Source organism: Mirounga leonina, unplaced genomic scaffold (assembly GCF_011800145.1).
Source record: "Mirounga leonina isolate KUSES-001 unplaced genomic scaffold, KU_Mleo_1.0 Mir_173, whole genome shotgun sequence".
In the NCBI taxonomy this organism is placed as follows: Eukaryota; Metazoa; Chordata; class Mammalia; order Carnivora; family Phocidae; genus Mirounga; species Mirounga leonina.
In genome coordinates, this window is record NW_023270447.1 from 93,730,314 (window position 1) to 93,753,960 (window position 23,647).

Consider the following 23,647-nt stretch of genomic DNA (forward strand, 5'->3'; position numbering starts at 1 on the left):
CTCACCGTGTGGGCACAGGCGCCCTCAAAGCCTTGACCACTGCCTCAGTCGGCTAGTTTCGGATGCTTGGGCCGGGCACCATGCCCTGGAGTCTGGGGCACTGCTGATCTTCCCCCGAGCCGATGCCCAGTAGAGAGTAGAGGCTCCAGACGGTGTGAGGCCTGTCTCCTGAGCAGTGTGCTGCCTTGGTTTGCCCCTCTGTTTTGTGCACCCCTTTGCTTGGGGGTGAGGATTGGCATCAATGTCGCCTTTTGCGGGGGGCGTTGCAGGGGCAGCTACCTGCTCGTCCTGAGGGGTCTGCCCTGCCCTGTACAGGGAGAGGAGTTGCCCAGAAGGAGCAAGCTTGTGGGGGGCCCCGAAGACTACCCTCATCCAAACGGCTTGGTTGGGCTGGGCAGAGCAGGAGGGTACCCAGTGTGCCCAGCCGAAGGGACTCCACGTCCCCGGTGAGATGGGGGCAAGAGGGGTCCAGTGTGTGGGGGTGCGGACTAGATGTGCAGGCCCTGCTAGGGGTCAGGCGGCTGCCGGTCCTCCCTTTGGCCCCAGGTCTGCTGCCAGCCGGCTGAGCCTGAGGCTACTGGGCGTAGTTGAGGGGATGAGGGCCCTGCAGCCCAGGGCAGGGGAGAAGCCCACAGCCTGGACGGTTGCTTCCCAGACTAGCTGTCTTCTTGCCGCCAGCCCAGGTCAGGGGTCCCCAGCCCTTCCTGGGCCTCCTTCCTCCTGGTCCCCTCCTCCTCTCTCCCTCCCCACCCCTCCTCCGCAGCCCTTATAGCCACATCCTGCAAGGAAAAACCCCAGACTCCTGCACCACCTGCGGAGATGAGGATGTTTGTGGAGGCTCAGCGGCCCAGTGGGCCTCGCTCAGCCCTCCTGCTCCTGGGACTAGTGCTGGGCACTGCAGCCCAGCTCACCTGTGTGGGGGATGCCTACCCCAAAGACGGCAGGTGCTGTCGTGACTGCCCGCCAGGTGAGTGGCCTGGCCACAGAATTGGGGGAGGGGTGCCTGTGGGTTCATGGGGACCCGAGACCTGGGGGTGGGGGTCGTATATGGGGATGGGCGTTGGGGAGAGGGGAACTTGCAGCTGGGGTGCTGGGACGCGGGGTCATGGGCTAGCGGGCTTGGGCTGGTAGAGTGGGTGACCTGCAACCGGGCCCAGGACCGTGGGCCGCCAGGACCGGGGTTGGGGGTGCCAGGCCAAGCTGACTGCGGCCCGCCTCCCGCCGCAGGTTATGGGATGGAGAGCCGCTGCAGCAGAGGCCAGGACACCAAGTGCCACCCGTGTCTGTCTGGCTTCTACAACGAGGCTACGAACTACGAACCCTGCAAACCCTGCACACAGTGCAATCAGAGTGAGCCCCACCCCAGCCCGATCCCGGGACCCCCGCCCGAGTCCCTGTCGCCCCGCCCAGGCACTCACAGGAGGTCCCCACAGCCGCAGAAACAAACCCCAAACCACAGTGGGGCCTGCTGCACCACGGAGGCCCCCTAGGAGCCCCTCCCTCCTCCCGGGGGGCTGAGGCCACGTGGAGTCAGGCAGGAGCACGTGCCTGCCAGTGGGCCTTTGGGGGTGGTGAGAGCCGCATCCAAGCGCCAACGAAGGTCCTGCTGTGGGCCCGACGGAAGGTGGGACGGGAGGCTGGAACTGCCACGGGGATGCGTCCCAGGGGCCACGTGGCCAGAAGGAATATGGCATCCAGGGACTGGAGAGAACCGGGAGCTGCCCGGCTGCAAGGGGGCTGCTGGTCCGGGAGCCCTCGGCCTCGGTCCTCCAGCCTGCCCGGCAGCCCCGGCAGCCCCGGCAGCCCCGCCGACTGCGCCCGCCTCACCTGACCCCCAGGAAGTGGGAGCGAGCCCAAGCGGAGGTGCACACCCACGCAGGACACGGTCTGCAGCTGTAAGCCAGGCACCGAGCCCCAGGACGGCTTTAAGCGTGGAGTCGGTGAGCCCGGGCGTGGGCGGCGTGTGCCTGAGAGGTCAGGGTCTGCGTGCCGGTGGGGGCCTTGCGGGCTGTAAAGGAAGCATGTCTTCTACATCACATGCTATCACTTCCCACTGCACCCCGCCCCCCCACCCCTGGCTCAGAGCAGGTTGCTTCCCCCCAGCAAACAGGCCATGCCAAGAAAGGGGTGGGGGGCACCTGGGTCAGGGCCAGGGGGTGGCATGTGGGCAGGGAGGAGGTTCTGGAGGCTGTGGTGGGGGAGCGCCCAGCCCTACAGAACTAGCCCCCAGCAGCTGCTGCGTCCAGGTCCCCGAGGTGGGTGGCAGTGGAGGAGACTGTCTGTCCTGCTGTCTTTGTTGCAGACTGTGCCCCGTGCCCACTGGGACACTTCTCCCCAGGTGACAACCAGGCCTGCAAGCCCTGGACCAAGTGAGTGACCTGGGGGGCTCCTGGCCCCTGCCCCCCCCAATGGCTCCGTCCCCTCATGACCCCTGGCCCCACTGTGCTGCCCGCCTGCTCGGTCCTGGTCCAGCCTGACTGTTGGGTTGGAGTGAGGAGTGCATGAGACTCTGTCCCAGGCCCTGGGAGTCTGTGAGAGCGCTGCTCATCCACAGCTGCGGCCTCCACGGCGGGGGCAGCAAGAGAAGAGCAAGGGGGTGGGTTGAGAGGGCAAGGTGCGGCTGGAGCAGCTTGGGAGGAGACCGTGTGGGGAGCAGAGCGAGGGGAGATGGGGAATGACGGTGTGGGGCAGGTGGCCCTGGGTGTGGCCAATGTCCCCTGGGGGGTGTGGGGGCCTGGGCAGGGTCCTTGGCCCGTCCTCTGGGTGGGAGTGTGATGCTGCCTGAGGTGATCCAGTGTGGATTGCCCATCGCTCCCCACATCTCCCTGGTCCTGTCTCAGTTCTGGGCCCATCCAGTCAATCTGGGAGGAGTTGGCGGGGGGTGGGGGTCGGGGCTCTGGCCTGATCGACTCCCCTGCCTTCCTCAGCTGCACCTTGATGGGAAAGCGCACGGTGCGGCCAGCCAGCGCAAGCTCGGATGCTGTCTGTGAGGACAGGAGCCCCCCAGCCACACTGCCGCGGGAGACCCAGCGCCCCCCAGCCTGGCCCCCCACCACCCAGCCCACCACGGCCTGGGCCAGGGTCCCACAGGAGCCCTTCACACCCCCTACAGAGCCCCCCAGGGGTAAGGGGGGCTTGGCCTCACCCCAGCAGGGCCCTCCCCAACCCCAAACAGAAGGGGCGTGGGGAGAGAGGGATGGGGTGGGATGCCCTCTGCCCTCATGGAGGCCCCCCAGGGGTGGACTCCTTGCTCTGGTGGACCCCACCCCAGCAGGCCCTGCCTCCCACAGGCCCCCAGCTGGCCGTTGTCCTGGGCCTGGGCCTGCTTGCCCCCATGGCGGCCGCGCTGGCCCTGCTCCTGCACCACCGAGCCTGGCGGCTGCCCCCCAGTAAGTACCCTGTGTGGCCCCAGTCCAGACGGCCTCCTGAAGGGCTGAAACCCTGACCCACCTCCCACCTCTCGCTCTTCCCCCCGCAGCTGGAAATAGCTTCCGGACCCCTATCCAAGAGGAGCACGCCGATGCCAACTCCACCTTGGCCAAGATCTGAGCAGCTAGCATTCCCATGCCAGGCTGGAGCCCAGAGGGTCTGCTAGACGTTGAGGGGCATCGGGGGTGCCCCCAGGTGTAGGCCACCACACCCCATCACCTGGGTGCTCTGTCACCCCGCCACCCCACCCTGCGCCGTTTTAGGTGCTCCTGGGCTGGCACCCAGGGCTCTGCTACGTATGCTGTGCATACTTCCTGCCCAGGGTGGTGCCCCCCAATAAAGGACATTGGCGAATGTGGGTCTCTGCTGGATGCCAGTGGCCGGGGGCCACACAGCCGCGGAGGGTCCCCGCTGGGTGCCGGCGGGCTGGGGGCTGCACAGCCGCGGAGGGAGCGCAGGGGCTGTGCCCACTCTGGTGGGAGAGGGATCTCCAGCCTAGGCAGGGTTGTTGGGTAGGGAGCTCAAGTGGACCCCACTCAGAGACCGCAGGACCCCTGTCCTCACCCCTTCTCTGAGCATGTCCCGGCACAAGCAGTGGGGCGTGGAGGCCAAAATAAATGTCCTGGGAGGATTAGACAACCCAGCAGCTTGTTGGGGGAATCCAGGAGCCGCTGCTCTGAGCCCCTAAACCTGGGTGAGTAGGCCCCAGGCACTCCCAGTGAGCCCACAGCTTGGGCACTAATGGGAGCAGGTAGGAGACTGGAGGCCCTGGCCCCAAAGGGGACGTTTGAGGGCGACCCTTCAGGTCTCTGTGTCCTTCCAGAGCAGAGAGCTCAAGAGACATTCTTTCTTGAGGCCTCTTGAACTGCATGCCCTACCAGACCTGCCTGTGTGTTGTCGGTAGTGAGCAGTGAAGGTTGGGTGTCACCACTTCGGGAAAGTAGAGATTTCCAATCAGGCTGATCCTCAGTTTGCCCTTGGTGTAAACAAAAGGCCTCAATGCAGAAAAATCCCAATGCCCATCGACAGTGGGGTCCCACTGACCATGACTTGTCCATGACCATGGCGCCCCTCCGGCTGGGGTGCCAGGCCAGGTAGAGAATGTCCTTCGCAGCTGCCAGGTGACCTGCAGCCAAAGGCACCATGGCGAGCATGAGACTCTGGGCCCTGACTCTGGCACAGCCCTGGACACCAACCCTCCTTGTTTCCTGGGCCATCTTGCTCCCCAAGGTCGCCCTAGAGGCCCGTCCAACCTGTCTTCAAATCTCTGACCCCTCCGCCCCTGGCCTGAACACTGCAGAGGGAGGACAGAGCCGTCCCATGTTCATCCACACTGAGTTCCCACGGTCTTCTGGCGTGAGCCTCAGCAGTGACCAGAACAACGTAAGCAGTGCCCTCGACACAGGCAGCAAACCCGCACCCTTGACTGGGGGACAGTGGTTCTCAGGACAGCACGGAGGCTGTGGAGAAGTGCTATGGGACCTGGTGGAGGGGGCAGGGTGGGGGCAGGGGAGGGCTCAGATCCTGGGGCCTTCCTCCCCACACCTCCCAGCTCTTCCCTCAGCCAGGACACCCTCCCCTTGCCTGGCTGCTCCATCCCTGCTGTGGGACAGAAAGATGGACAGAGTCACCTGCTCTTTGTTTCTACACCGACCCTAAGCACACTCTCCAGCCCCTCACCCCCTGCCAGTCTGCTGAAAACCCTCAAACTTCCTCTGCCCCAGGCCTGCCTGACCCCCAGGCCTGCCTGACCCCCAGGCCTGCCTGACCCCCAGGCCTGGGTGATGGAGCTGTGGCCCTGCCCAGTGCCCAGTGTCCCCCAGCCGCCTCTCCCCGGGGGCCCCTCCTCCACGCCCCCACCTGGTACCCCATCCACCCTGCTGTCAGAGCCCCATCTCCACACACCACCACCCTGGACTCCGTGAAGGGCCCTCCGCTAACAGGAACAGGGGTTGTGTAAGTTGGAATGAGTGATAACGTAAAAATGTGGTGAGCGGCTCAGAGTACTGGAAAACACAGACGCAGATAAGGATCGCCTCTCCCTTCGCTGCCCAGCCGTGGAGGCTCCACGCATCCCCGCAGCCTGTGACTGGGGCGGTGGCGGGGGGCTTCCGGAGGAGCTGGAGCAGGAAAGCAGACGCAGGCACTGACATTTGGCTGACGTCACCCCTGCCTTTTGAGGGGCCTTGCTCATAAGCCACTATCTCTGCGGGCATTTGACGTGGGCCCTTTGATTTCTTGCTGCTGTTGGGTGGCAGCCCCGGAAGAACCTTCCTCTCCCACTCGCCCCCGGGCCCTTCCAGTGGACATTTCCTGCCCAGAGCTCCTCCTGCCCAGCTCACCTTCACCCCTCCCCACCACACACTGCTTCCAGAAGCTTCTAACTCTGTCCCTGCTTCCAGAAGGACCAGCGGACACTTGGCCCAGTCTGACAAGCATCATTTGTAGGGTATTGATCATATTTTCCTGGGCCACAGTACATCGTGCGCTAACCAGAATTGGGCTGACCCGGTCCTGCCACAGACCTGACCCCTCAGGTCTTTGAAGTGAGCAGTGGACGAAGGTCTAGACCTGCTGGTTCTGTGCGTGGAGTCCCTCTCTGTCCCAGCGCTCAGACACACGTCCCGGTGTGGGAGCTCAACGGAGATCTCAAGGCCCCTCGGAGCCTCGGGCAGCCTGGAGCTACAGCCCACCCTTGAGCCCCCTCCCTCCCCTGCACGGCCAGGCTTAGCCCTCTGGGGAGGGGCTGTGCCTCCTGGGACTTGGAGAGCTGGGTCACAGATGGCTAATTCCTGTCATTTCCCTCAGAAGAGGAATAGCTGCCCATCGGCCAGGTGGCAGCTGCAGGTCCCAAAGGCCAATGGCACAGCTGTCTCCACACCTCCAGCCCTGGGGGTATAAGCCCAGTCTCGCTCCTGAGACCCTGGCCCCAGGGAGGCTTCCTGGAGGAGGCAGGGCCCCAGAAGCCCTCTGTGCACACGGGGAAGCTGAAGCTCTGAGGCACCAGGGACAGTCTCACGGTGAGTGGGAGACTGAATTTTCTGTGGTTCGAGGGCTCGGTCAGAGGCTGGCCCTCCACACCCTCCAGGATGACCAGATTTGTCTGGAGAGGTCTGGGTGGAAACCAGCCCAGCAGTTAGAGCTGGGACCTGAGCAGGGCCACCTCTGGGCCAGAGCTTCAAGAGACCAGACGTGTGGTCAGTGCCTGGACTGCTCCTTACCAGCAACCTTCCCAAGATCTGAGGAGGTCCTTGGGTTGGGGGTGTGGGGGCGCTCCCCTAGAAGCCCTAAGCTGCGAGCAGGTGTCAGCACCGCGCGCGTGCGTGTGTGTGTGTGTGTGTTGGGGGGCCACCATGTGCACCTGGAGCCTGGTCAGACCTTGTTGGCCAAGTGAGGGCGCTTGTCCTGATCCCCAGAAAGTGAGGGGGGTGTTGTCCCAATCCCTGGAGAGTGGGAGGGCCCCTTCGGATCCCTGGAAAGTGGGGGACCTCTTGGTGTGGGGCTCTGTGCTGAGGATCAGCAGGCAGGACCATGATGCTGGCAGATGTGGGCTCTGGGGTGTGTAGGTTTCAGAGAGGACCAGGGAGTTGGAGGAGATCTTTAAAAGCCCATGGGGCCCTCCTGAGGGAGCTGGAGCAGGGGTAGGGGACCCAGCCAGACACCGAGGGGGCACAGCGAGGGCGCAGCCCTTGGCCAGACTGTCCTTCTGGGGGTCCCTGCAGCAGCGCACCTGTGGGCACTACCCTCCTCAGGGTGCTGTCTGCCACTTAGCATTCAGCACCCCCGCAGGCAACGCTCCCTTCAGACCTGACAGGTTACAGGTTCCTCTCCCTTCCCAGTCCTGCCCCAGCCGTAGTTGGGGATGTAGGCTGTGTTCAGTGTCCCACCATAGACACACATTTGGGGGCATATTTAGTTTCTGGGTAGGAATTCCTGGAGCAAAGTTCAGGAACACTTAGGAACCCCCAAGGCCACCCCCCCCGCCCCCGCACACCAGTCTCCTGGAGGCCCCCGCCCCCACCCTGTGTGGTTGCACTCTGCAGCCTGCTGAGAGACCACCTCCGTGAGATACAGCTGGGCTCAGTTGACTTAAATTTTTTTTATTATTTAGAGCAGCTTTGGGCTCACATCAAACGTGAGGGGCAGCTGCAGAGATTTCCCACGTGCCCCTGCCCCCAGGGGCCATTTGTGACGTTGGACACGCGGCGCGGACAAGGCGCGGTGTCGTGGGCTGCCTGGTCTGCGAGAGGGTCGCGCGCGGCCGTGCATTCTGTGCTTTGGACAAAGCTCTAACGACGCGTCGTCACTGCAGTCACTCGCGGTAGTTTCCCTGCCCCAGAGCCCCGGCGCGCCGCCTGCCCCGGGCATTGTGGGTTGCCAGGTGGCACAGCGGGTCCGGATGGGAACAATTTCTCTGCCCTCCCTGCACCTCGGCAGGGGCCCGCAGCCCGCGGGGCGGGGTCTGGGCGTGCCCGGATGGGGGCGGGGCGGGGCCCATCCCCTCAAATCTCGCGGCTCCGTCCCGCCATGGGTGCCATGGAGGCGAGGGGCGCGCGCGTGGCCCTGTGCGGCGTCACGCTGCTCTGCGCCGTGGGCCTGGGCCAGCGCCCCGCCGGGGGTGTGAGCTGCGGCCCCGGCCGCCTTCTGCGTGGAACCGGGACGGACGCGCGCTGCTGTCGCCTGTGCGCCCTGGGTAAGGCGCGCGGGGAGCCTGTCTCGTGGGGCAGCAGCGCCGCGCCCCCTCCCTGTGCTCAGACCGGCTCGACGGGGCGACGGGGCGGTGGGCAGAGCTTCTGGGTCCAGAGCCCGCTGTCCCAGGGGAATGGGTGCGGGGGCGTGTGGCAGCGAGGAGCTCAGCTCAGACAGTGGCCCAAAGGGGGGTCAGGGGCTCGGGGTGTGCAAGCCTTCCCCAAGGCGAGTCTTGGGTCCCAAGGTGGAGGAAGGCCGCGTCTGAGCTCTTACGGAGTGGCCCGTGAGCCGTTGGCTGTCACTCAGGCCAGCACAGGTTCTGCCCCAGCCCCTGCCTCTGACCTGCATCTGTGGGTGAGGGCCAAGCGGTCTGTGCCAGCTTGGGGACAAATACTGCAGGGAAAGCAGCCCAGAGCGTCACCCTGCAGGAGCCTGAGGGTTGAGAAGGGCGGTCTCTGAGGGTCCCACGTCTCAGTGCAGCAGGCAGGGACAGGCAGGAGGAAAACGGGAGAGGGAGTAGGTGCCCAGGTGGCCCCCTTGTCCATCAGGGATGTGTTCTGGTGACATGCCAAGTCACAACCACCCTGGGTGGGAGCAGCTTCAGGGCAGTGGGGGACACAGCCAGGCCACATGATGGAGGAGCTAGGTGCCTAGGAGGGAGGGAGACAGCTGGACCCCACCGGGGTCCTGGCTCCCAGACAGGTGCCCTCTGCCCCCTGGGGCTGCCTGAGGGTGGATGTAGGGACTGCCTTTCCCTATATCACCCCATTCCCTCTGGAGGGCCCCGGGGCGGGGGGTGGGGGGAGTCCTGAGGAGGGAGGGGCTTGGCTCAGCTGCTGAGAGGGCTGGCTTTTCTCTTGCTCAGCTGAGGCTTGTCCTGAGGGGGACTGCACGTGTGTTGAGCCAGGGTACCACTGTGGAGACCCCCAGTGCAAGACCTGCAAGCACCACATTTGCCCGCCGGGCCAGGAGGTGCGGCCTCATGGTAAGTCACCGGCCTGAGCGGGTCCATGGGTTTGACCAGGGCTGAGCCAGAGCTCATGGGACCCGGTGCGTAGCCAGTGCCATGAGGGTGGAGGGAAGTGCTTGTGTGTGGAGGGTACATGCAGGTTCTCTGGGCAAGCAGGCACTGGCGTCTCGGGTCCTGCAAGGCCCAGGTGGGTGGGGCCGTTTGCTGCTTGTTGCCATAGCTCAGATGTGAGTCCTAGCACCCGGGCAGCTTTGGGGAGTCCTTCCCTCTCTTCACCTGGGTTTCTCCTTCCAGCTCGAGGGTACTCCTCAGGGCTGGTTGTGGGGAGTAGTGGGGGTGTCCAGGGGCTGTCTAGCCCTCAGGCCCTGGCTCTGATGATGCCCCAGTCCTCCACGTACCCTGAGCATCGGCATGGGGACAGTCCTGTCAAAGCTAGGCCTGCCCCCTGTTGCCCTGTCTGGGGGTCAACCTTTTCCTGAAGGAGCAGCTCAGATCCTCTTGGGGCCTGTTTACCTGATGGGATGGACACAGTGTAGCCAGAGGGGCATTGGGAGGTTGGGTAGGACAGGGTCTAGGGTCAGCTGGGGTACAAGCCTCACCTCCTCTCTCTGGGACCCTCACTGACCTCTTGCCCTCCAGGCTACTGGACCAAGCATAAGGCCTGGCCTGATTCTTAGCCTGGTTTCTACTTCCACCCCTTCTGGGCTCCCTTACCCTCCGGCCTCCAGTGGACAGGCCCCTGCACTCCCCTCTGGCCATGTGCCACACAGCTCTCCTCTCCCAGATTCCCCAGGAACCTCCACTCAGCTCAGGGTCCCCCCAAGTCTGCCTCCCCGACAGATGCCTGCCCTGGAATGGGGCACACCTGGGCACTGATTCTGGCCAGGTCCCAGTCTTGCAGGCATCAGAGACCTCTGTCCAATGGATAAGGTGTGTGGGAGTCATTCTGCTGTGGACCCAGGCCCCAGATGGATTCCCTCTCATCTACCCCAGCAAACCCTGGCTGTCTGTCTGTCTCCAGGGAATTTCAATTTCGGCTTTGAGTGTGTCGACTGTGCCACAGGGACCTTCTCTGGAGGCCAGGAGGGCCGCTGCAAACCCTGGTCAGAGTGAGTCCTGGTGGGACCCTCAGGTGGCCGGCTGGTTCCTGAGGGAGGGGCCTCTCCTGTTCTTCCTGGTGCGGTGACCCACACACAACTCAGAGGATGGCAGCCCTGCGCAAGGGTTGCTCGGGTGGCCGAGGGCTGACCGAGGGCTCTGTGTCCGTGTGTCCCAGCTGCTCCCAGTTTGGGTATCCCACCATGTTCCCCGGGAACAAGACACACAATGCCGTATGTAGCCTGGGGCTGCCGCCTGCCGAGCCGCACGGCCCGCTGACCATCGTCCTCCTCACTGTGGCCGCCTGCATCCTGGTCCTGAGCGCAGCCCAGCTTGGCCTGCACATCTGGCAGCTGAGGAGGCAACCCGTGTGGCCCCCAGGTCAGTTGTGCCCCCCGGGGTGGGAGAGGTAGGCCCTTGGCCTGCCCATTGACTGAAGCCCCTCTGCAGAGACCCAGCTGCCCCTGGAGGCACGGCCGCCAGCCGAGGATGCCTGCAGCTGCCAGTTCCCCGAGGAGGAGCGGGGCGAGCAGCTGTCGGAGGACAAGGGCCAGCTGAGGGGCCTGTGGGTGTGAGGCTGGGCTGTCCTCTGCCGCAGACCCAGAGCCAGACCCTCCCGGGAAGCGTCCCAGGGCTGACCCTCGGGAACAAGGGCTCTGCACCCTGCCGGGGGGGCCCCAGCTCTGGGCCCGGCCCTGCTCCCCTCGATGGCGGAAGTGGGTGGGGGATGGTGACAGTGGCCAGTCCCCCAGACCATCCAGAAGAGGCAGCGGCTCTGGCCAGACCCCATGGGAGATAAAGCCACAGCCATGGCTGCTTCCCTCCCTCGCTGGCCCTGTTGCTGGGGGGCGTCTATGGGCCCCTGGCTCCCAGGACAGGAGGCTGTGCCCAGTGCGGGACTTGGCTGCAGGCAGTGCGCAATAAACACTTGTCCAGTGACCTGAGTGGACGTGTTCTGGGGTGGGAGAACAGAGAGACAAGCCCCCACCGCCCGCCAGTAGCCCCAGTCTCCTTCCAGCCTAGGTGGGTCTGGGGGTGGGGCAGAAATCAGGGCCATTCCAGTCCTGGGCACAAGCACTTAGCAGGGACCATGGGACTTGGAAGGCTTCCTGGAGGAAGGGCACCATGATGGACACTTGTCCTGTGTGCCCTTTTGTGGCCCTGTCCGAACCCCCTGCCCTGGCAGTCTGCTTGGCACTCTGGGACCGCTGGATTCTGTGTCCAGTCTCTGGACCCCTGCTGCTCCGGACTCTGGGTTCTGTGCTGGTCGCACAGCCTGCTGGCTCCTGGGGGTGCCTGTCCTGTGTCATTCCGGCCCCAAGTCCAGGGCGAGTCACTTTCTACACGCAACTCTTCCTGGTCAGGAGGGCAGCCTCTGAGTGGCCTGCCTTTGGCCCCCACCCTCTCGGCAAGCCCTGCTGCTTGCCTCCGGCACCTCCCAGGTTCCCTCTCCCTCGGGGCATGGTTCTAGGCTCTCGCCTGTTGGGGGCGAGCAGTGTTCTCCCCGCCTCCCGGCGGGACTCCCTTTGATAAGGACTCCTTGGCACGGCTGTCCAGGGTGTGGCAGGCAGGCCCGTGGAGGCAGGTCTCGACAGTAGGCCCGTCAGGTGCCAGCACATCTGGGCACGTGCCCACAGTCCCCGTGCTCCAGGTCCCCCACGCCCCCCCTCCTACCTGCATGCCGCCCAGGAGAGCCCCTTGGCTCACTGGCCCTCACCCCCACTCAGTCCCGATGGGCCGCAAGGAGGTGGTGGAGAGATCTGCATGTGTCGTGAACAGGGGCATCACCCCCACCCCCTCCCCACCTCGGCTTGGTGCAGCCACTTCACCCCTGGAAGGAGGGGGTTGACAGCTCCTTCATGATTTTCCTCACGTGGGGAACACTCATCCTCTCCGCGCCTGCTGGATCCTAGGCTCCGGGCACTCCCACAGAGCCCGAATTCCGGGTGAGGATCCAGGTGAATTAGCTAATAAATGAGAAAATACAGGTGGACTGGCTGGATGTCAGGGGACAGTGGGAGATACCATGCTGTGTTCCGGGAGACCCCCCGGCAGACTTCTCTGGGACTTGCTGGCCACACCCCCGGCCCCTCTTCTGTCTCCAGGCCACGTCTCCTGCCTGTCAACCCCTTGTTCCCCTTGCTTCGGGAAGCCAGCTCTCCTCCGGTCTTACTCTTGCCACCCTGGTCACTTGACGGCCCCACGCCCATGGGATGCTCAGGGCTGTCCTGGACCCTCCACAGGTGCTTCCCCAGTCTGCCCTGGGGCAAAGGGCTCCCCAACCCTGGCTCAGCTGTCTCGGGGGTGGTGGTGGTGGTGGGGGTGAAGTCAGGTCGTCTGCAGTCACGGATCTTCCTGAGAAACCACTCTGGCCTGCACACACCCAAGTCCTGAGGGACCTCTCTGTCGGCTGACTCAGCATGGAAACTCCCCATGGGGGGGGCCCCATGTGGGGTGACAGCGCCCCGACGTCAGCGCGAGGGCGGCACAGAGCAGGGTGGGAGATTCCAAGGCCCAGGTGGAGGATGGGGTGGAGGCTGGATTCAGGCAGCAGCAAAAGAGGGTGGAGAGTGAGGCCTGGCTTGGTGGGCGGGGCAGGAGGGGTCTGGCCCTGAAGATCTCAGGGTTTTGGGAGGGCTCAGGGGAACCCTTGTTGGTGCTGGATCGGCCCCCTTCTCTCTACCCCTCCCCCACTGCCCCTCGCAGAGATGCCCCCTGTCCTTCAACCCAGCTCCATCTGCCCACCCCTGCTCCCCTCCCTCCTCGGAGCCCCCAGAACCCCATGATTTGCAAGCTTGGCCTGGCCCTGAGGCACCCCAGCTCCCAAGACATAGAACAGGGAGGGAGCATGTGGAGGGGCTGGGTCTCTCTGATTTATAGGACAACTCTTAGGTGAAAAGAGTCTGCGCAGGGCCCTGGGGGCACAGGGGCTGGAGAGTCAGGTGGAGACCCCAGGGCATGGGCAGGCAGGGGCTACCACCAGGGGTTTTAGGTAGGTGAGGCCTGAGCAAATCCAAGTTCTGGGGGACAGAACTGTGGATGGGCAATGGAGGGGGGCAGTGCCCAGGGCAGTGTGGGGAAAGGGTGGGGGGCTAGTGCTGAGGTAAGGGGCTGTTGAGAGGCTCCTGTCCCCCTCCTACTCAGCCCAGCTTCCTGGGGTGGAGGCAGGTATGTGCCCACCAGCAGAGCCTGGCAGACCACCTGTCCTCCTGGGTCACTGAGCCCTGAGAGAGACCCCATCGTGAGACTCTGCCCAGGCCAGCTCCAGACCCCGCACTGCTTCCCCTGAAAACCCCACCCCACAGGACCGACTAGTCAGCTGTTCTGGAAAACCACAGTTCCTTTCTGTGGGGTATGAGTCTCAGATAAGGGCCTGAAGGCCGCCCTTGGTTCCCAGAAGAGCTTCAGGCCACAGCAGCTCCCCACCCAGGCCCCTCCCCTCCCCTTGCTGGAAAAGGTCCTTTTTACTGAGATCTGGACTCAGCCAGTGTGGGAATCCCTTAGCAGGACAGAGGTGGAGACCCATCAGAGCTAGAACTGGACACTGACCCCTCTCAGCCCCAGGCCTGGGGCACTACAGGGAGCTGTCCTGAGGCAGGTGGTCTCCCACTACCCCCAGGTGCTGGGATGTGCACCATTGATAAAATAGGTCCATGATGCCAGGCCCGGCCACGCAGGGGCTTTGACCAGGATGTGGGGCCATCACTCTTGGCCACCCTGCCCCCCACCTCGTGGTTTCCTGAGCATTCATGAGAAAGCCACTCTTCCTGCTTGGGGCTGGGCTCTGAGGTCAGAAAAGGACTGGCTCCCGGGGGTGCTACCCTGTGTTTCAGTAAGAGACTGTGCTGGGGTGGAGAGACAGCCGCCTCCGCCCCCACCTGGCTCATGTTTCCAGGAAGCTTTGGGAGCTGAGGTGCTTTCCAGAGATGCCGATTCAGCCAGGGCTGCTCCAGACCCCTTTCTCAGACACACACTCTCCACAGGAGACAGCTTCGGGATGTATGTGGGGGGATATCCTCGGGGTCCTTGGGGCTCCGTGGGATCTTTGGCTGAAACAGACCCATGGCTGCTGGGAGGTGGTCAGCAGACCCTGCGCTGTGTCTGCCAGGGGTGGAAGGAAGTCCCAGTGGGTGCCAGGGGGAGGGCCTGTGCTGGGCGGTCCTCTAGGTGGAGGCTATGGGGATGGTGGGGGTCCCTGGGTGAGAGCAGAAGGCACTGCTTGAGTTCCCCACCCACCAGCAGGACCCCAGGACTCACCCCTGGAGGGAGAGTAAGGGAGAGGGAGGGAGGGAGTGTGTGGGGGGAGGTAGGGGTGTGAGGGAGGATGGGGTAGGGGAGAGAGAGACACCCAGCTTTCAGGAGCCCACATTCCCCTCCAATGACAAACTCTAGCCACAGTGCCACCAGGCCGGTCCCAGGCACTCGGGAAGCCGTCCCTCCCCTGCTGCTGAGGCAGGCTCCTCGGGCCCCTGCAGGACCCCCGACCCCCTCTTCGGTGCCTGCTGCCCATCATGTCGTCTGAATACTGGGATCCACCTCGTACCTCCAGATGCTCAGGTGTCCCACAGCACCCCGAACTCCACCTCTGGCCTTCCTTTCCCTGGGGGTCCTTACAGTTCCAGCTGGCAAGGGCACAGCAGGGCCAAATGCGAGCTGGGTGGGGCCAGGGGAGGTTCCAGATGGGGGCAGGGGTGTGGCCATCACTTCTGGGGTTTGGACAAACAGCAGTGGTTCTTGGGAAACTTCATTTGTTGACATATGGGCTCTCAAGGGAGTGCCAGGGACCCAAGAGCAACAGACAGGCCTTTGGGGAGCCCCAGGAGGGCAGGGCAGGCTGTTCCACCAACATACACTCCTCTTTACATTGCACCCACTCATCGGGGAAAGCAAGCCTGTCACCGAGGCCTCAGGTCACTCTGAGCGCCATGTTGACATTGGTAGGGAAGGAGAGCTGGAATGCACCATCTGGGCCCCATCAAGAACCCCGACACTGTGTAGCGCAGTTGGCCCAGTGGGCAGGGCTTGCAGGACAGATGGGATGTCAGGAAGGGCGTGGGAGAGGCCTGTGAGCTGGGACGTGGGGTACAGATGCCCCAGGGGGGTGTCAGGAAGCGTGGAGTGGCCTGGATGCTTGACCCCAAGGATGCAGTGTATTTTACAAAGACCTGGGGGCACTCAGCTTGCCCAGGAGGCCACTGCACTTCACCCCCATGGAGGCTGGTCTTCTTCCCTCCCCGGTCTTTTGAGCACAGAGCCAACAGACCCAGCTGCACAGCAGGCAATGGCTGAGCTTGGCCGGTCTCAAGGGTTGACCACCAGACATGCTGGGAGGGGCTGAGGGTTCCTGGCCCCCAGGCCTATGGTGATAAGTTTGTGCTTCTTGACTTTGGTCTGGGGACCCCATATCCTAGGCCACAGCAGCAAGATGATGCAGGGGTGCAACAAAGTGCGTCGGGGTGGCAGGGGTCGGGCGGGTGGTCTGTGAGTGACTGGATAGGTCAGTCCCTGGCCCCAGGCCTGGGGGCTTTTCTTGGCGCCCCCGCCTGAGACACAGTGGTGCACGGTGCCCTCTAGTGGTGCTGTGGCTTTTGCTTCCCTGGGAACGGAGCTGCATTCCCAGCAGAGCTGTGGCTGGACAGCAGACCCCTGTGGACCCCAGGTCCTGCCTGCACTCCAGTGTAGAACAGAGAGTGGGTTCCAGCCGGTCAGGAGGAGAGCATTGGTGACTTGGTGGTAACTATTTGCTGAGATGAGGGCAGGGTGTGTGAGAGGGAACAGATGAGGAGGTGTGCAAGCTGGTGGGGGGGTGGGGGGTGGGATGGGGTGGTAGCTGGGGGTTGGGCTGCCTGCCTGGACCCTGGGATCTGGACTGGGATGGGTACAGGTGGCTGGGGGGGGGGGCGGGGGAGAGGGGATTATGGCTGGCTCTGGACACTTAGTGGTAGCAGGGGACCTGGACACATCAGAGGCCCTGAATCTCTCTGCATCCTCAGGGCTGGGCCCACGAGGAATGGGAACACCTGAAACCACGCATGGACTGGCCAGGGTAGGGCCTCCCTCGGGGCTGTCCTGCCATGGCCACGTGCCCCTCACCCACGGCCTAGGTCCTCTGGGCTTCCGCAGTGCCGGGCCTATGGGATCATCAGGGGCCCCGGGAAGCAGAGGGGAGTGCAGAGCCCAGGTGCTCTGAAGGCCCAGAAAGGGGCTGTGCCCGGGCAGGGTGAGGGCAGCACCAGGGTTGGGTGTGAGCGAGTCCTCCTTTCCATGGGGACCCAGGCCCTTTCCTGGGGATCAGAGAGTCAGGCAGTAGGGGTCAAGTAGGGTCCTGGTCAATGAGAGACACAAGGTGATAAGCAGGAGCCCAGGAACTGGTGGGCTTCCCCATGACAGAGGCAGCCCTATGAGGGCCAAGTAGGAGGCTGTGGGGAGCTCATCTCCTTCTAGTAGGACAGACTTCCCAGCCCCCTCCCCCAGGCCCCCACCCCAGCCGCCAAGGACTGGTCCCAGCAATGGAGTAGGGACTTGTGGGGCAGAGGGAAGGGCTTTGGGTCCAGGGAAGCCCCCATGGGAGCGTCTTGGGGAGCGAGCGTGGGGAAGCCTGGGGCATCCAGGGGCTGCGGGCCACCTGATTCGCAGCAGAGGCCGTTTGTAACAAAGTAGCCTTTATAGGTCCCGAGAGGGCGCTGGTGGCCCGCCCGCTAGGAGCCGCGGTGACCCGCGTTCTTGCGCTCCTCGCGCTCCTCCTCTGCCAGACCCGGGGAGGGCTCTCGCGCCGGCTCCCCAGCGCCCGTTCGCGGCCGGTCGGCCCCGGGCTGCCGGCTCTGGGCGCCGTCGGGGCCAGGGCCGGGCGGTCGGGGCCGTCTCTGCGCCGAGGGTGGCCGCCCGTGCGCGCCCCCGGGGCTCCGGGGTAGCGCGGGCCTGCGCGCGCCCGGCCCGTCGGCTGCGCTGAGCAGAGGTGGCGCGGAGCAGTCGGCCTCGCACGCGGGCCGGGGCGGGGGCACCGGCGGGCGGAGGGCGCTGCGGGAGCCCCCTAAGCGCGGCCACAGGTCCGCCTCGCCGTTGTGCAGGAGCACGAAGCGGCGCTGTGACCGCAGAGGCAGCATCTTCTGGTTGCGCAAGCTCTTCTGAAAGGTCTCGATTGCCAGGTCTGGGGAGGCGTGGGAGGGGGTGAGTTGGTTGGGGGGACATGGGAGGGGCAGGGACTCAGCCTCCCCAGCATCATGGTTGCGGGGCTGGGGTGGAGGTTCTGAGGACAGAGGAGGAGGTGAGGGAGTGCTGAGAGGCGGGACCCAGGTGAGGATGAGGTGGCCCGCACCAAGTTAGTGGGGAGGTTGGGCAGGGACGCCTTTCTTCTGCAGGGCCTGAGCAGAGGGTGGGGTTTCCACGTAGGCCCTCTGGATGTTGGAGAACTAAGTTTGTAGGCGTCTGAATTTGGGGCGAGGGTGGGGTGGCACATGCAAGCCTGGGCAAGCAGCGAGGGGCCAGTTTGAGGGTTCTGGGGGCTGCACAAGGGCCTCACCCAGGGTCTCCATGACCACGCCTGGAATCACCTCCTTCAGGACTTCACAGTTGGTGTGCAGGGCAGGGTTGGAGTTCATCTCCAGCAGCCACACCTGGGCCCAACACTGGTTAGCATGGTCCCCACACATCACCTGGCCAACAGGGGGCTGAGGCCCTGGTCCCCATTAAGTCGAGTGATCCTGGGCAGTCCCTTCTTTTCTGTGGCCTCACTCCTCCTATTTGCCCAAGGGGCTAAGGCTCTGAGGGTCTGGCCTTGGGGGGCGCTGCTCCAGCTGCAGGAGCTTGGCAGGGGGTGTGGGAGTCTGACTGTAGACTCCACCCCATGGGCTTGCCTGAGTGGTCAGGATATGCACACATGGCCCCTGTCTCCTTGCACCTGCCTACCAAACCCCACCTGCCCCAGGAAACCTCAACAGTACCTTGAAGTTCTCATCAATCAAGAAGTCACAGCCAATGAGGTCAAAGTAGCCCAGCTTGCAGTGGAGCTTGGACTTGACAGCCTGGAAGCAGTGGGCCATGATTTGCTGCATCCGCTTCTGTGGGTGGGGCAGGGAGGGGGTGACTGGATGTCACCCCCTGATTACACCTCCCAGGCCTGAGCAGCCACAGCCACACCCCTCACCAGCACTCCCAACTGTGTCCTCACCTGCTCTCTCCTATTCCCTCACCTGCATAGCTACACCTGCTCACACTTTCACACTGAGTCACAGGCTCACAGCTAGAAACTCATTCACTCTTGTTTTATTCCTTCAGCAAACACGGGAAGCTTCTCCTTCATGGCAGGTACTGGGGTTCAAGAGTGAAGAGAACTTTGAGCATCTCACTCAGAGCAGGAGAGATAGAAAACAAATGTGACATGTAAATCACTGTATATTTTGGGCAGCATATCAGGCAATAAGTGCTGATGAAGAAAATGAAGCAGGGTTAGGGGTTGGGGGGTTCTAGGGTAGTTGTTGCAAAAAGGGGTATGGGGTGTTGGGCCTCATTGAGGAAATAGTGAGCAGACTGAAAATTGAATGGAAGGTCTGTGGGATAGGGCATGGGAAATTTGGGGGAAGAGCAACAGCTGTAAGTGCGAGCATGCCCAAGGTGTTGGGGGAACAGAGTGAGGCTGTTGTGGCTGGAGCAAACTGGAGGGGCAGTAGGAAATGAGTCCAGAGTGGTGCCAGTCATGTCATGGGGGCATGGGAAGCACCTTGCCTTTCATGCTGATATCAGAGCTGTTGGAAGGTGGAGCACAGGAGGGGTATAACTAATTCATGCCTAATAGGGTCGACTGGCTGTATGCTGAGAGAAATGGAGGGGCTATGAGGAAGTTGTTGCAATAATTCAGATGCTAGAGGTAGTGGGCTGGATTCTGAATATATTTTGAGGTAGAGCTAACCTGATTGGTTTATGAATGGGTTATGAGCTAGGGAAAGAGTTATCTTTAAGTGCTTGGTCTGAGAATCTGGAAGGATGAAGCCCCCATCAACTGAGAAGAGGAGGAGAACCATGGAGTCTGAGATGTTTAAGAGCTTGCAGATGGGGTGTTGATAGGCTCTGGGATATAAGGCTCAAGTTCAGGAGAGAGGTCAGGGCCAGAGGTTTAATTGTGGAGCCAGAGGACTTTCATTACCAATGGGTGCAGATAAAGAGCAGAGCCCTGGGCTTCCAGAGAGCAGTAGTTGGGACATGGGGGGCCAGAACAGCAGGCCAAGAGGGAATGGGCAAGGTCCTGGAAGCCATAAGGAAAGAACACCAGGGAATGAACAGTTGGTCCAAACTGGCTGACAGATCAGGGAAAAAGAGGACTGGGAACTGACCCCTGGGTTTGGCAACACAGAGGTCACTGGTGACCTCAATGAGTGTTTCAGTGGCAGAAGAAGGCTCACTGGAGTGAGTTCAAGGGTTCAGCAGAATGGCAGAGAAAGGACACCTGAAAATAAGTCACTCCATAAAAGCCCCCCCCCCCAACCTGGCAAAAATAAGCAGAATCAACTTTTTCAGAACTCTGGAAACTAACCAAAGGCTTTCAGCAACCTGAGAAGTGCTTATGAAAGAAAAATCTTGAATCTTGGTAAGAAGAGCAAGCTTTGTAGCATTTTAACTTGCCCTAGCTTTATCCCTACCTCCCAGCTTACTGCTAGGCTTGAAAAAAGTCTACATTCTCAGTACTGGAGATAGAATGGACTTGACTTGCAAAGAATTGTAGCTATTTGTTGTGACTCTATGCTAGCCCCCCAGAAGACCTCACTTGAAAAGAACTAAAAGAAAATATGAGAATGATATCTTACCAAATAGAGAATATCAGTGAGTGAAGAGACAGATATTATAAAAGGAAACCACATAGAAATTCTGGATTTGAAAAGTATAGTAAATAAAAAATAAAATTCACTAGAGGAGATAAACAGTTGTTTGAAGATAGATCAATTAAGATTATCCAGTCTGAGGAACAGAAAAAAGGGAATGAAGAAAAATAAACAAAGCTACAGAGACTTGTGAGACACCATCAAGCAGACCAACATACATAACGGGAGTCCCAGGAGAAGGGAGTAAGAGGCAGGAAGACTAGTTGAAGAAATAATGGTAGAAAACTTCCCAAATTTGATTTTAAAAAAAAGAAGTCTACACACCCAAGAAGATCAGTGAGCTCCAATTAGGATAAATTCAAAGAGATTGACCATACCTTAAGCAAACTTTCAAAAGACAAAGAGAGAATGTTGAAATCAAGAGAGAAGTGATAAATCATAAGGGGTCCTTGATAGGATTCACAGCCAACTTCTCATCAGAAACCATGGATTCCAGAAGACAGTGGGATGACACTCAAATGCTGAAAGGAAAAACTGTCAACCAAGAATTCTATATCTGGCAAAACTATTCTTCAGAAATGAAGGAGAAATCAAGACATTCCCAGATTTTAAAAACCACAGGTTATCACTAATAGAACTGCCCTAGCGTCCTTCAGGCTGAAATGAAAGGGCACTAGACAATAAGTTGAATTCATGTGAAGAAATAAAGAGCACTCATAAAGGTAGCTACATAGTTAAATTTAAAAGTCATATAAAGGAATTTTTTGGTAATTTCTTTTTGTCTTTTATTTAAAAAACTAAATAAAACAAAAATTATAAATCAATATCGATGGGCACACAATGTATAGAGCTGTAATTTGTGACAATAACAGCATAAAGGGAGGGAAAGAACTATATAGGAACAAGGGTTTTTGTGTTTTTTTAATACTTTTGAAATTAACTTGGTATTAATCCAAACTAAATTGTTATAAATTAAGAGGTTAATGGCAATCCTCAGGGCAACAGCCAAAAAAAAAAAATAATAATAATAATTAAAAAACATATAATAAAAGAAATGACACTAGATATGGTACACTAGGAAATATGTATTTAATACAAAAGGAGGGAGTAATGAAAGAATTGAGAAGCAAAAAAGATACGACATGTAGAAAACAAATGGAAAAATAGAATATGTAAGTCCTACCTTCCAGTAATTATATCAAATGTAAATGGATTAAACTTTCCAATTAAACAACAGAGATTGGCAGAATGCATAAAAAAACACAACCCTTGATATCTTATCTGTAAAAGATTCACTTTAGATTCAAAGACACAGGTTGATAGTGAAAGGATGGAAAGAGGTATATCATACAAACAGTATCAAAAGAGAACTGGAGTGGCTAAACTGATATAGATTTTTTAAAAATATATATATTTTTAAGATTTTTTATTTATTTGACAGAGAGAGACACAGCGAGAGAGGGAACACAAGCAGGAAGAGCGGGAGAGGGAGAAGCAGACCCCCTGCTGAGCAGGGAGCCCGATGCGGGACTCGATCCCGGGACTCCAGGATCGTGACCTGAGCCGAAGGCAGTCGCTTAACCGACTGAGCCACCCAGGCGCCCTAAACTGATATAGATTTTAAGACAAAATAAGAAAATAGATTTTAAGACAAAAATTGTTACTAGAGAAAGAAAAGGACATTGTATAATAATAGATCCAGAAGATGTAATAACTGTAAACATATGTGCACCTAACAACAGAGCCTCAATATACATGAAGCAAAAACAGAATTGAAGGGCAAAACAGACAATTCAATAATAATAGTTGGGGACTTCAATATCACACTTTCAGTGCTGGATAGAATATTTAGACCAAAGATCAACAAGTAAAGGGAAGACTCAAACAACACTATAAACCAAGCAGATCTAACAGACATCCACAGAACAACCACAATAGCAGAATATATATTCCTCTCAAGTACACATGGGATATTCTCCAGGATAGACAAAATGTTAGGACATAAAGCAAGTTTCAATAATTATGAAAGAGTTCAAAACATACAAAGTATATTCTCTGACCACAATGGAATGAAATTAAAAATCAACAAGAGAAGGAAAATTGGAAAATTCACAAGTCTTTGGAAATTAAATAGCACACTCTTTAGCAACAAATGAAATGAAAGTAGAACATACAAAATCTTATGCAACGCAGTAAAATCAGTGCTTAGGGGGAAATTTATGGCTGTAAACACCTATAAAAAACAAGAAGAGAGATCTCAAATGGATAACCTAGGCTTTAACCCTAATAAACTAGAAAAAGAAGAGAAAATCCAAAGCAAGCAGAAGGAAGGAAAGTAATGGCTATAAATGGAATAGAGAATAGAAAAACAATAGAGAAAATAAATGAAACCAAAAGCTGGTTCATTGAAAAGATTGACAAAATGGACAAACTCTTAGCTAGATTGACCAAGAAGATGGAGAGAAGACTCAAGAAATCAAGAAAGACCTTACATAGAGAGAAAAGAATCATAAAAAGAATTATAATTATTCATAGAACACTATGAACAGTTGTATTCCGATCAAATTAGACGACTTGAAAGAAATGGACAAACTAACAGCTTGACCCAATAAGAAATAGAAAATCTGAATAACCTGTAACAAGTAAAAGTTGAGTTAGTCATAAAAAAAACCTTTCCACAAAGAAAAGCCCAGGATTGGATGGCTTCACTGGTGAATTCTTCCAAACATTTGAAGAATTAACACTAACTCTTCACAAACTTTCCAAAAATAGAAGAGAAAGAAACACATCCCAAGCATGCAAGAGAGTGCTTATGTGTACTTATGTGTGCAGACACAAAACTACTCATTGAAGTACTAGCAAGCTAACTCTAGCAGCATATTTAAAGGTTAATAAATCACGTTGAGTGTGACTTATGCCAGAAATGCAGAGTGATTCTATACATGAAAATCAGTCAAAATAATACAGCACATTCATAGAATGAAGGAAGCAATAACTCTCAAAATAGTACACCAGCACACGCATCAGTGGAATATGATTGATAGGAATTCTAGAGAAACCCAGACATATCTGACCAATTGATTGTCAACAGTGTGCCAAGAACAGTCTCTTTGACAAGTGGTGCTGGGAAAGCTGGACATCCACACACAAAAGAATAAAGCTGAACCCCTCCCACCATATACAAAAATTAACTCAAAATGGAGCAATGACCTAGCTGTAAGAGCTAAAGTGATAAAACTTAGAAGAAAACACAGGTACAAATCTCTATGACTTTGGATTTGGCAATGGATTCTTAGATATGAATTAGATGAATTGGATTTCCTCAAAATCGAAAACTTTTGTGCAAGAAAAAGGACATTATCAAAAAGTGAAAAGACAACTCACAGAATGGAGGAAAATATGTGCAAATCACATATTTGATAAGGGTCTAGTATCCAGAATATGTAAAAAGCTCTTAAACAGACCTACAAATGGCCAATAAGCACGTGAGAAGATGCTCAACATTATTCGCCATTAGGGAAATGTAAATCAAAACCACAATGAGATACCACTTCACGCCCACTGGGTGACAAAAAAAGACAGACAGACAGAAAGAAAGAAAGAAAGAAAGAAAGAAAGAAAGAAAGAAAGAAAGAAAGAAAGAAAGAAA

The 23,647-nt window shown here is 58.3% G+C and overlaps 3 protein-coding genes across 3 annotated transcripts in view; 2 read left to right on the forward strand and 1 right to left on the reverse strand.

Annotated features, from left to right (window-relative positions):
• Positions 1-819: 819 nt before the first annotated feature.
• Positions 820-3,597, forward strand: TNFRSF4 (TNF receptor superfamily member 4). The gene is made up of 7 exons (XM_035020268.1): positions 820-967; positions 1,228-1,350; positions 1,839-1,940; positions 2,303-2,369; positions 2,928-3,124; positions 3,291-3,389; positions 3,479-3,597. Exons 1-7 carry the CDS (start codon positions 820-822, stop codon positions 3,547-3,549), a joined length of 807 nt encoding a protein of 268 aa, XP_034876159.1. The 3' UTR covers positions 3,550-3,597.
• A 3,987-nt stretch (positions 3,598-7,584) lies between these two features.
• TNFRSF18 (TNF receptor superfamily member 18) lies at positions 7,585-11,804 on the forward strand. Its single transcript, XM_035020074.1, has 5 exons — positions 7,585-8,122; positions 8,984-9,103; positions 10,110-10,197; positions 10,365-10,567; positions 10,637-11,804. Exons 1-5 carry the CDS (start codon positions 7,906-7,908, stop codon positions 10,759-10,761), a joined length of 753 nt encoding a protein of 250 aa, XP_034875965.1. The 5' UTR covers positions 7,585-7,905; the 3' UTR covers positions 10,762-11,804.
• Positions 11,805-16,831: 5,027 nt separating this feature from the next.
• The window catches only part of TTLL10 (tubulin tyrosine ligase like 10), a 14,059-nt gene continuing 7,243 nt past the window's right edge, over positions 16,832-23,647 (reverse strand). Inside the window, 3 exon segments of the mRNA XM_035019052.1 lie at positions 16,832-17,333; positions 17,706-17,799; positions 18,127-18,243. Coding sequence (XP_034874943.1) covers positions 16,885-17,333; positions 17,706-17,799; positions 18,127-18,243 — 660 coding nt within the window. The 3' untranslated portion in view covers positions 16,832-16,884.

Coding starts and splice junctions, on each gene's coding strand:
- TNFRSF4 (XM_035020268.1), top strand. CDS start 820: ATGAGGATGTTTGTGGAGGCTCAGCGGCCCAGTGGGCCTCGCTCAGCC. Junction 1,351..1,838: donor CTGCACACAGTGCAATCAGA/GTGAGCCCCACC, acceptor CCTGACCCCCAG/GAAGTGGGAGCGAGCCCAAG. Junction 3,125..3,290: donor CCCTACAGAGCCCCCCAGGG/GTAAGGGGGGCT, acceptor TGCCTCCCACAG/GCCCCCAGCTGGCCGTTGTC.
- TNFRSF18 (XM_035020074.1), top strand. CDS start 7,906: ATGGGGGCGGGGCGGGGCCCATCCCCTCAAATCTCGCGGCTCCGTCCC. Junction 8,123..8,983: donor CTGTCGCCTGTGCGCCCTGG/GTAAGGCGCGCG, acceptor TCTCTTGCTCAG/CTGAGGCTTGTCCTGAGGGG. Junction 10,568..10,636: donor GCAACCCGTGTGGCCCCCAG/GTCAGTTGTGCC, acceptor GCCCCTCTGCAG/AGACCCAGCTGCCCCTGGAG.